The 12,004-nt window shown below is 38.8% G+C and overlaps 1 protein-coding gene across 1 annotated transcript; it reads right to left on the bottom strand.

Annotated features, from left to right (window-relative positions):
- Positions 1–4,579: 4,579 nt before the first annotated feature.
- Positions 4,580–11,048, bottom strand: LOC117780374 (brefeldin A-inhibited guanine nucleotide-exchange protein 1). Its single transcript, XM_034616887.1, has 5 exons — positions 9,973–11,048; positions 8,829–9,673; positions 6,948–8,768; positions 5,357–6,880; positions 4,580–5,293 (listed from the first exon to the last, which is right to left on the bottom strand). The coding sequence occupies exons 1-5, from the start codon at positions 10,772–10,774 to the stop codon at positions 5,150–5,152; spliced, it is 5,136 nt and encodes a 1,711-aa protein (XP_034472778.1). The 5' UTR covers positions 10,775–11,048; the 3' UTR covers positions 4,580–5,149.
- Between the last annotated feature and the right edge of the window lie 956 nt (positions 11,049–12,004).

The raw sequence follows: 12,004 nt of genomic DNA, 5'->3' as shown, positions 1-12,004 counted from the left end.
GCTTTATCTAGCTTAAGATAATAAACATTTAAAGAATAATGTGCTTAACTGCCCCAGCAATTAAATATTTCAACCCAGTTACGTTTATTTTGTTCTAAGAAAATCAGTTTTCTATGAAAAATATTTGTTTATTTCCATTCAAGTTAAGCGCACTTTGAACTGTTATTTTTAGGAATATATGGTGTTTAAAAAATAAGTGAATATTTAATAATTTTTGTCAATGATCTCAATATGAATATTGAAAAAATACGATTCGATCGACTGTCATTTTATAACTTACTAAAGGGCTCCGCCTCCTGCTCGCTTCGCTCGCCAATACGCGGCTCGTTAGTTATTATATATATTATGAATTAATAAATATTAAATAATTTGTAGAGCATTTCTGTGACAGCTATATGACATAGTGGTCTGATTTTAACCAACTTTTGTCAGGATATATAAAACCAAGTTAAATGCATACCCACAAAAAAAACCTCTACACGAGGTAAAAGTCTAGTGACGAAAGCAATTTCTAGCCCCAAAATTTCTGATATCCAATTTTGTGACGAACAAAATTCAGTTTAATCTAAAAATTTTAGCCGATCAGAATATATAAGTCTAATTTAAATGCATATTCTATTAGTTTGGTTAAGATATCTCGTAAAACAAAAAAGTTTTTCATACCAAGACTTAATATTGGACCAATTGACTATATGATATAGTGGTCCGATAACAACTAACTTCGGTCAGGATTTTTAAAACTGATTTAAATGCAAATGCTATCAATTTCGTTAAAATATCTCACTAAACAAACAAGTTTTTCATACTAAAACCTAATTTTGACCCGATCGGTCCTATGACAGCTATATGATATAGCAGTCCGATTTGAACCAACTTTGGTCAGGATATATAAAACCAAGTTAAATGCATATTGTATCAGTTTGGTTGAGATATCTCATAAAACCAAAAAGTTTTTCGTACTAAAACGTGATTTTCGACCGATAGAAAAATGTATTTATTCACTTAACAGGTAATATCTTCCAAACACCTCAACCAAAATGTATGTTTATATACCAAAAAACGCGAAATTGTACGTTTTACAACATTATAAAATTTAACGGAAATCGTTAGAGCCGTTTTGTCAAAAATCGCCAAAATGTAAGCTTAAAAACATAAGGGTACGCATAAAAGCCCTCAAACATACCTTTCCAATGATATATAGAACATATCTGTAGCTTCTATAGCTTGGAAACTGTTGGAGTTTCAATTTTGGCGGGATTTATCGTTTTCCGCTAAACTAGCGGGAAATTGAAAAAGTCGTAAAACAAACATTTCTAGATTTTCAAAGAGGAATAAATCCCCATCATTACATCTTAGCTTTTTTAGCGCTTTGATACAAACAGACAAACAAAGAGACTAACTTTTCATTTCATTTTGAGAAGTCCACTAAAATTTTCAACTTTATTTATCTTTTGAACCAGTTATGGGATTTGGGTGATTGAGGTATCAATCGACGCGTATTTTTAAGTAGAATTTTTAAAGAATAAAAAATTTTACCAAAAGGCCCCAACAGCACCATTAGCTGCAATCATCTAAATTTTTCCCCTCTTACTTACACCCCCGTATCTCATGACCCAGGTTGGTTAGAAAAAGTTTTTATAACTCGATCTGATCGGACAGTCGCAGCAAATTTTCCAACTTAGCTGTATATATAGTTAGTCGCCTTCCGCACCCTTCGTGCTGCTTTCGTCACTAACGCGAACTGCCGTCCGCAGTGAAAAAAGATGGAGCCATACTTATTAGAAGTCGTATATCAAAGGTTAAAGGTCAAGTAAGGCCTGCTGGACAGTGTTGGTCATAAATAGGCAAGTTGATATATGTATCTTAAGAAAGTTGGTGCGTTAATTTGTATGGGGAACGCAAGTGACGTTCAGGAGAGATGTAACCCATTCCTGACCAGTGCGATTATTAGTGTTAAATACAAAATTCTAAGAAAATACATTTTTCTTATCAGTCTCACAAGTAATAAAATTTATATTTGGGGTTCTCACTTAACCCTGGCATCAAAGCATATGGCACATGTGCCCATTTTTAAAACGCAAAAAGCGTCCTACGTCTGTTCTCAACTGTTTTTTGTATACAATGGGGCATTTGTCTTTTTTATAAATTATCTGACCAAATCATGTTGTGATTGCATCGTAATCTTGCTATTTACGTTTTAAAAATGGGAACAAGTGCCATCTGCTATGATGCCAGGGTTAAGTGAGTACCCCAAGTATATATATATTATAGTTCCTTACACTTAGTCAATTTCGATACCTTTTTGTAATTTAGGCGTTTGAGCTGTTTCGATTCCAGTTACTATATTTACGAGATTCGAGAAAACAACTGTTGGCTAACAATTAGCACATCTCCAAGTTTGATGAATTAAATAACCTAAGATTCGTAAAAGCGTCATGAAGTGATAGTCTGATTAAGTTTTCGTTGAAATTGACGTATTAACAAGATTTATTAGCATAAGATTCCAAATTTTAAGATCACACAAAATAAAGCACACTCTCCATTCGTGTATCCCCCGTCAAAGCTTTCCCCAAATAAGTAACACAACATGTCATTCATTTGTTTCTCTCTGATTTCTGGATATTTAGCAGTCAGAAGAGCGTGTTAATCGAATTGTTTAAAATTGAGTGAAAAGAATAACAAACATATTGATGGATGTCATGTGAAGACTTCTAAAAGTCACTTCATTTTTTCAACAAGCATTTCAATATGTGTATACATACTAACGCTTCACGACCCATTAAAATAGATAACATTCGGAATACTTATGAGCAGACTTTTGCAGAAAGCAAATTAAATGATTTTTATTAGATTTTAAAAATAAATTTCGGTCGGGGCTGGACTCTTCTCTGCTTCTCTAATCAAATTGATTCAAAATTGGCAACAGACCACAACAATATAATCGTGCGGCCCCTGCCCCTACCATCCCCTCTCAATTTAGCAACGCGTGTGTGTGTGCTGAAGACTCCTGTTGAAGAATTTCTAAGCGAAACGTATACTCAATATAAGCATATGAGTACAAGTGTTTTTATTTATTATAATAAATGCGTCGCGCACATCTTGAGCATCATAAAAAAGCTATAAGTTTGTGCAAAGATCAGCACAAAATACTTAAAGCATCTAAAATCCTCCATGAGAAAATGATTGGGCAAAAAATGACAAAAAATATTCGGTGGTTATGAACAAAAAAAACGGGGAAAAAACAACGAAAGTTTTTCGAATGATCGTTCCTATGGCAGCTATATGATTTAGTGGTCCGATTTAAACAAAAAGTTGTGAAGATATATAAGACAGTATAGAATACACCATTTTTGTAAGGTTGGTTGAAATTTTTAAAAAATATAAGAAAGTTTTTCCTAATAATGGTTGATTTTCGACCGTTCGTTCGATATCAGAGTGTGTAAGACAAATTCTTTGAAAATGCTTAAGATATCTATAAAGATTAAACGTTGTTTATACTAACAAAAGGTCAAAATCGGAAAAAAAAATTCCCCATAGTGCCAAGTATCAAAAAAGTGTCAGTGGTTAGTGTCAGAAAAAGAACGTTAAATTTATTGCCAAGTCTTCTTTAAAGACGAATTATTATTTTATGGTTTTGATTCAAAGTCTGAAATAGTTACGCGATATTAAAAAAACATGAACTGTATGTAATAATTTATTTTTCGAACCGAACCTATTATTTAAGAAAGTGATACGGTTTGGGTTTGGGCTCACGCTGTAAATAATTTCAAGGGTTTAGCTTTCGATTCAAGTATTCCGAACCGATACTGCGATGTTAGGTTTAGAACCGGTTTGCAGCCTTGAATGTAGTTATACTAATTTGATTATTTTGCAAGACTTGCAGAATTAATGGTTAAACATTCAAAGAAAATAGCTAAGAATGTGAACTGAACGAAATTTCTCATTGAATTCTGTTTCTGTCTTCGCCTGTCAGTTCTCAGCCAGACACTTTTTCGATTTTGTCTCGCAGGTTTTTCTATTAACATTTCTAAAAAATAATTTTAAAGAATTTTTATGTTTTTGTATACATGTTTTGAATAAAACAAACTTTTCGGCACTTAATTTTATTATAAGCAAAATGCGTGCAAGGTAGTATACCGAACTTCTTAATTTATTGGTTTTTCAACACTTAATAAAATTTAATACATTTTTAAATATGTTAGATATTTATTTAAGCTGGCATCATCCTAAATAGACTAACAGTTACCACAGAAACGATAGCACGCAAAATATTTTTTTTAATTATCACGGAAATAAAGACTTTGTTCAGCTATATAAATCAAATTATTATTATTATTATTATTATTATTATTATTATTATTATTATTATTATTATTATTATTATTATTATTATTATTATTATTATTATTATTATTATTATTATTATTATTATTATTATTATTATTATTATTATTATTATTATTATTATTATTATTATTATTATTGGTAAACTAAATAGATATTTATTTCTGTTTGACGTTCTTTATCCCATTAAAATTAAATGTCAATCAATTTTCCATTATAAGGACAGAGGAATCGGTTTAAAATTTAAATCGGTTTATTGTTGTAATAGATATATTTGAAATATATAATTTGATTTAAATTAAATCTAGCAATATACAGGCTAAAGTTTTGCGTAGGTTTATCAATATTTATGCTACATAATATATAGTTTTAGTTGTGATTAATTAAATAAATGGTTACACCAAGGATTTTTATCTTTATGCCAAATTCAAAATCGAAAAACTTTAGTTTATACATTTGGTATATAAACTGACACACACACATTAAAGCCTTACACGTGCACGCACGCACACACCCATACATATTGATGTGTGTGAATGTGTGTGCGTAAACATTATATAAAACAACAACATTTTGTTTAACCTATAAACGTTACAATTGCATATGTATATATATGTATATAAATATATAATAAAAAATATAAACTCTGCTTACGGAGGCCAATGGGAAAAAATAACATAACAACAAAGCCAAGATAAATTTTAGTCTGTATATATACGCGTAACTAAAAGGGTGCAAGTTGTAGTTTTGTGTGGGGAGGGGGGAGTCATCAAACGGGGCGTGGCTGGTAAGTTATACGCCTTGACTATTTAACATTCACGCTCATAATATTGAATACTGGACCGATACGCATAAAAACGCGCCTAAGGACACTTCTCAGTTCCGGCTTTAGATCAAAGCACATCATGTCGCAGAGCAGGCTGTAATAGTTGGATACGTGTGTGGCAAACTGCAAGAGAAGATTAATTATTAGATTAAAAAGTCTACAAATGGTTTTTAAATTGTCCCTCACCCTGTCGTCGGACATTTTCAGCAAACGTGTCAATATGAGTAAGAGCAGCGAAGTCCAGGCATCGCGATGCGCCTCGCTTTGCAAGCTGAGATAATAGCCAAGTGCCTCCTTGCATACCTGCACCAGTTCCTGCTCGATGCCAGGCCAGTCGCTACGACGATTCTCATCTCCATACATTTTGAAAAAGATTCGAAGCACGCAGGCCAACGAGGCTGTCTCCTGCTTGAGCAGATTGGGCTTAACAGATCCCTTAAAGCCGGCACGCCACAGCAAATTACGCTGATCCTGATCGGCATTGAAGCGTTTAGCAAACCGATGCGACTGCATCAGACACTCAGCGAGAGTAAACAGTTGCCGGGTACGCAAATAGCCATACATGCCCTGCTCCTCGCGCTGGCAATCCAACTGCAACTGCTGCGATTGCGTGGATCCTCCCCGACTGCCGCTTATATCGGCTGCAGCCTGGGCCAGCGTCTCAGCGTCCTCCTTACGCGATGTGGCGGGAAAGAAGACAATATTGTCCATCGTCTGTATCAGCTCCAGTTGCACCACACACTTGATGTGCAGTGCCTCAAAATGATTGTGCGCCAGTGCCATAACTGGCGGCTCCTGTATGTTGCTATTGGAATGTTGTATTGTTGAGGCGCGGCGTGGTTGCTGTGGTTGTTGATGTTCGTTTCCTTTGGTTGGGCGCCAGTGCAGCAGCTCCTTAGGTAGCGTCGCATTGAATATGTCCAGTATGCACTGGCATGTTTTGTCCCAAGTGACCTCGTTGAACTTGAAGCCATTCGAGATGACCAGATTCTCAAGGCAGTTGGTGCCGGAGCGAGCCAGCTGCTCATTGTTCTGCTGAACGCACCAATGGAGCTGGGCGAAAAGCTCCTCGAGCAGCAGATGCCCCAACACATCAAAGTATTGCGTGAAAACATCAATGATGGCATACAGAGCATGATTACAAGTTGTTGTCATCCATTCGGACTTCTCGGTAACATGTTCCGGCAGCTTCATGTTGTCAAAGATGCGGAAAATCACATTAAACAGGTCCTTCCACCAGTTTGGCTTAAAGCTATCGCCGTGTGTCTTTACAATCTCAAAGAGTACGGTCAATCCGCGCGTGCGCACATCCAGTTTACAGCGATTGACAACGCAGGAGAGTGAGAAGAGCATGGGAAACCAACCGCGAACCCACACGCGATCCTCCTCTGCAACAGAGGCATCATTTTCCATACCCGCATGCTCCGCAAACAGCTGAGGAGCATCATGAACGCATTGGGCGCAATTACGCACCAGACGTATAGCCTCCATACTTGTGTCCGGAAAGCGGGCATTGCACGCAAATTCCGACAGGCACTTGACGGCATCCTGGAAAGAGTCGACCATGACAGAGAACTGTCGCCGATAGAGATCGCCAATGATTTTGCCCGTTGTCTGGAATGCCAATTCTACAATCGGCTCCTCATGATCACCAGCAGCTAGGTGAAAGATTGAGAATATGTTCTTCCATCCGGAGCGAATGTTGTGCGCCTGCAATGTAAGATTTTAACATAAGAGTAATCATTTTATATGTACGAACGCTGGCAGAGATCATTACCTGGGAGTTTACCATCTGGGCGATGCAGCGCACCACCATGTCACGTATGGCCGGGGAGTTGTTTTTTTTCATGATGTGCTCGAAGGGACGCAGAAAGTCCTTCTGGAACCGAAAGTTACTAAATTCACCCTTTTCCATGAATTTCATCGAAAGTTGACGCAGTGAATCTAGCGCAAAGAATGCAATCTCCTCATTGCTATTGCAACCAACAGTATTAAAATGCTCGCCAAGCACCTGCCAGATGCGTGACCACTGCAAACGGATGCGTTCCATGTTATAGTAGCTAATCTCGACGATCTTCTGCAAGGAGAACATGCGTGGTTGAGTCTGTTGCAACTCATCGACCGACACTTGGCACAAGGCCTTTACAAAGTCCACAATAGCGTCCCCATCCAGTCGCATGGATCCGGTAAAGATTCGATCAACGGCCACCACAACGCTCTGGCTGCTAGTCTCGCCAATGTGCTCCTTGACGCTTGGATTAAGTGTATCCTTGAGAGTGGTCTGCGCACCAGACAGGAACTGCGGTCGCACTCCAGTTCCAATTAGCTGCGCCAGCTCCAGTTGACTAATACACTTCACAATGTCCAACCAACTGCTACCCAGGTAATTGCCATCCGTATGGGCAACCATAATGAGCGTCTTGATGGTGTCAATGTTCTTGGCCTTCATCTCATTAATGGGAGAGTTGGCGTTCAGGAGCGTGAAGCGTGCTAATGCCTGAACGTAAGCATCGCGCTCCAGCGACATATGAAAGATGCAGGCAATGCGGATAGCGCAACGTATACCGTCCAGACATAATGTTGCTATCTCCGGATCATCGCAGTCCTGAAGACCGACTGAAAAGGCCGCCAAAAATGGTGTCCAAGCCATTTTAAACATGGGACGCACGTGCTCCAAATGCTTGGCCGAAGTAAATGGCGATTTGACATGGGAAACTGACTGCATCAGATTGGTCGCCGTCAAGGAGATCACCTCCATTTCTATATTCCAAAGGAGCTTGCGTCGTTTCTCCGTGATAAAGGGCTGTTTTCCTGCCGGTTTTGGTGCCATTAGCATTGTTGTATTGTTTTTCATCTTGATCTCATGCTCGGCGATCTCATCGTATATAGACGATAAGTACTCTTCGGGCAGATCGTCTTTGCTATCGCTGATGCCGCGATTCATTTTGATATATTGCTCCTTGGTCATCTTGTGCTTCACCTGCGGCGAGTGCAGATCCGTTGTCAGCATTATAATGCTAAAGGCCAGCACATATACAGTGTCAGCCATTTGGAATAACTGATTCTGTGGATTACATTCGCAATATCTGCTAGCAAATTTCTCCATTAGTCGATCGATCTTCTGCGCCTCGCCTGGCAGTCGGAATTCTTCGAGAAGAATACGCAAAGCTGCAACCACCTCCAGTTGGCGAAAGTCAAAGGCATCGATGTAGGCGCACATCACCTCCTTGGAGTGATCATCATTTTCACCGAGATAGTTACCAATGACAGTCTTATCTAGACGCTCGTCATCATGCAGCCATCGGGCAATGTCTTGACAGGTGTTACCCAGAAGCTGCTTCTCCTGCAAAAACTGGACACCCTTCTGTGGCTTCCGGTTAAACAGCTCAATGCCCGTCTCCATCACCTCCTTGCGCATCTTGCGCTCTTCCAGCGCCTCTGGCAAGTCCAGTAGCTCTTGATTCTTGGCACTGCCATACGAGTTAAGGCTATGACTGGAGCCTCCGTGCGTCGAACGAAGGCTGGAATTAAGCGCGGAGAGCGCGTCCACATTGTCGGCAACCTGTGTGTCCTGTGTTGGTGACTGTAGTGATTGCACCTACAATATAAATTGATAAATTGATTGATATTGATATTACTTCTTTGAGATCACACTTACCTGCAAGGCAGAAGCAGGCATGTTGGGATTGACGTACAGATCCTTACTCCATTCGACCATACACTTTAGTATGGAGACGAGGCACTCCAAGCCGCGTATACGCATTGACTTCTCCTGCATCGGATTAGCTCCAAGTTCCAGTGCTTGTCGACCTTGGGCAATCTTTGAAAGATCGTTGACGAGTCTTTCAAACAGATTGGCAGCCGAGAAATCACAGTCGTAGTTCACATATATGTCCACCACTGACTGTGCATCAGCACAGATGCGGGTTAGCGCCTGTATGACCATCCACTTGTGTTCGAAAGAACTTGAACTGGCCTCCAGAATGTTAAGGAAAATCTCCTTGAAGAAGACCTCAATCTGACGCTTAAGATGCACCTTAAAGTTCGACAGCAGCGCCACAAATATGGATAGCGACAACTCAAAGACCTCGGCCACCAGGCTTACTCCATTGTTGGAGAGTGCAACGCACAGGTACTGCTTAATGGCCATAATGAACATTTCGTTGGAGCGGAAGACTGGTCCAGCATTTTGTAGTATCAGCAGCAAAAGATGCAGCGATAATACCTTGGAACGCAGCTCATGCGACTTTGGATCCGGCTGACCCTCGGGCAACGGCTTCATTGATAGTTTACACAATGCCCGGAATACCAAAAATGCATCCTTTTGCAGAATGTGAGTAAATTTAGCCGTTACTATTGCATCATTCTCGCTGTGCAGCTCTACACTGTCGTGATCCGAGTGCGAAGAGTCGACGGAACCATTACCATTGACAGACGGTTCCACCTCCGGCAGATCGGACGGCAAATCTTGGCTCTGTTCCTTCATTGCCTCATTAAAGGCAGCTGTAATACAGTAAGCGTATGTGTTATGAAAATTATTATAAATATACCGAATATTGAAATTATTTGAATGAAAATTAGCGCATTCAGTATTAATACATTTAAATTAATTTTAATACTTAATCAATTAAGAACACGTAAGATTAGCTAGAAGCACCGTAATTATTAATATTTAAAATTCAATTCAAAAAATCATAAAGAATTTATTTTTATTTTGATTATACGTATAATTTTATCTCAGATCTAAACACATGTACATATGTTCGTTATGTATGTATTTAAAAAGGGAACTTATTAATCACCTGTTATAATCTCAGCCAGCAGCTCAGAGGCAATTACTTCATCAGTGTCCGATCCCGATCCTTCTACTGCCGGCGACATTTCTTCTCCGTTGCTTTTGGGGCTATTGATGTTTCCATTTGGAGCCGCCGTCGTCGTTGGCGTTGGTGCCACCTCGTACACTTGATTCTCCATACGTGCAAATATGACATTTAACATTTGGGTTAGTGTGGCTCGTGCCGTTGTTTGGTTGACCAAATTCCTGCTGGATAAGTAGATGTCATAGCAAGTGCGAACCGCTTGCAAAAGCGTAAACTCGTGAATCTCCACATGTTGCGAAGTAACAACGGTGAGCAAGGCCTTGATGATCTGCAACTGGACGCCCTCGTCGGTTTGGGGACCATTGAAGCAGCCATAGATTGTGATAACAATGCGATCGATCAGTAGATGACCCGGATTGGCCGAGTCCTGGATGGCCCCCGTCAAATGGCCATAAGCGATAAGCTTCTGCAGGCAATCCAATGCTGTGACCACAATGCGCGGCGATCGGCTCTTGCAGGCTAGCTCGAAGGGCAGGAAATACGTTTCCGCATTAATAATGCTTGCCGCGTCATTTTTGGGCAGCGGCAATGCCGCGCAAGGCAGCTCATTGCCCTCAGCGATTTGACCCGCATTTATGAGCTCCGCTTTAATTTGTTCAAGCGCTGTGTCGCACGACTTTTTCAGCTGCGAGTGATGTGAACGCCGTATGTCCTTATCGGCAAGGATTTTTTCTAAAGCACGCACAATAAACATTTCCTTGGTTTTCGTGGAGTTACTTTGCATATTGTATGCAAACTCCAAGGTCGTCTTACAGTTGTTTTTATTGCCTTCTTCTTCTTAATTAATATTATACTCTGTCCTGTGATGAAGGGTGAGGGTCACTTGCGTATTCTTTGTGCTGTTGTTTGACTCGACTGCTACACTCGGCCCCCGCTGTGTGTTATTTGCTTGTTTTATGCTTTTGCATTTTGCAAATGCTTAAATTTTCCACATCAAATATGCTTTAAAAAAATACAACGCGTGAAAAAACGTCATCAGTGCTGTTCAACATTGCCAGACTGCTAATACATCGATTACGTTAAAATATATCGATTAAAGTCTAACAGCATTCGTTAAAGTACAAGACTGATTATAATTAATATTTTATTAATTTTTTTATTTATTTTTATTTTTATATTCAAAGTTTTTTAAACTATTTCAAACAAAAATTTGTACAATATTTTATATGTCTAGTTTAATTTAAAAAGTACCTACTTATTTTCGTACAACGGTTATGACTCGGAATCACTGCTGCCATCTTAGCTATTTTATAGCTAACACTGGTTATTTTTAAAGTTCGTTTGCAAGAATCATTTTAAAGTTGCCATTGGTCGGAAATCTGACTATTTTAAATATATTTTCTGCGATTTATAGAGGTATTGCTGAAACAGATTCAGATTTGATTTCGATTTTTTTTAAGCAAATCTGAATCAGTTTCAGAAATGACACTTTTTGCACACTGATTTAATTTTGATTTCGAGAACTAAAAAATAGGCGCAAAACACAAATTGACAAAAGTAAGTGTGAAAACTATTATTTTTAGACTTTTCAATAATGGTTTGCTTGCAGAATAGTATATTTAGAATAATACTATTTTTTTATAATGCTTAAATGCAATTTGACACTGCTATCTGCTCCTTTTTATCTTTGTCTTTTAAATCTCTTTTCGTGCTTTAGGTAGGTACTCACCAAAATTTGTGTGGAGCGAAAAAAAAGTGATATATTTTGATGCCTAGCGTCGAAAACTAGTGTGACCAACGCAACACCAAAAAGTAACCAAATGTTGAGTGGACACATTGGGGAGTCAGCTGTGATTTTCTTACAACTAAAAATGCGCCAAACTTGAAAAATAAAAAAAAGAATAATTTGAAGAAAAGAATAATATGAAGAAGGGATTGTTGGCATATTGCCCTAAGCTGAAGGCAAACGAGAAGGAGGAACGCAGCCGACGCGCATATTGGGTCAATCTTTAAA

Source organism: Drosophila innubila, assembly GCF_004354385.1.
Source record: "Drosophila innubila isolate TH190305 chromosome 2L unlocalized genomic scaffold, UK_Dinn_1.0 4_B_2L, whole genome shotgun sequence".
Lineage (NCBI taxonomy): Eukaryota > Metazoa > Arthropoda > Insecta > Diptera > Drosophilidae > Drosophila > Drosophila innubila.
The sequence above is the reverse complement of the archived record's forward strand: the minus strand, read 5'-3'. Positions and strand labels throughout refer to the sequence as shown.

Bases quoted from the DNA above. Each gene is read 5' to 3' on its own strand.
- LOC117780374 (XM_034616887.1), bottom strand. From the start codon at position 10,774: ATGCAAAGTAACTCCACGAAAACCAAGGAAATGTTTATTGTGCGTGCT. The intron at 9,674-9,972 runs GTGATTAATAAG...ACTGTATTACAG, and splicing joins GCTGGCTGAGATTATAACAG to CTGCCTTTAATGAGGCAATG. The intron at 5,294-5,356 runs GTGAGGGACAAT...CTTCTCTTGCAG, and splicing joins TGAAAATGTCCGACGACAGG to TTTGCCACACACGTATCCAA.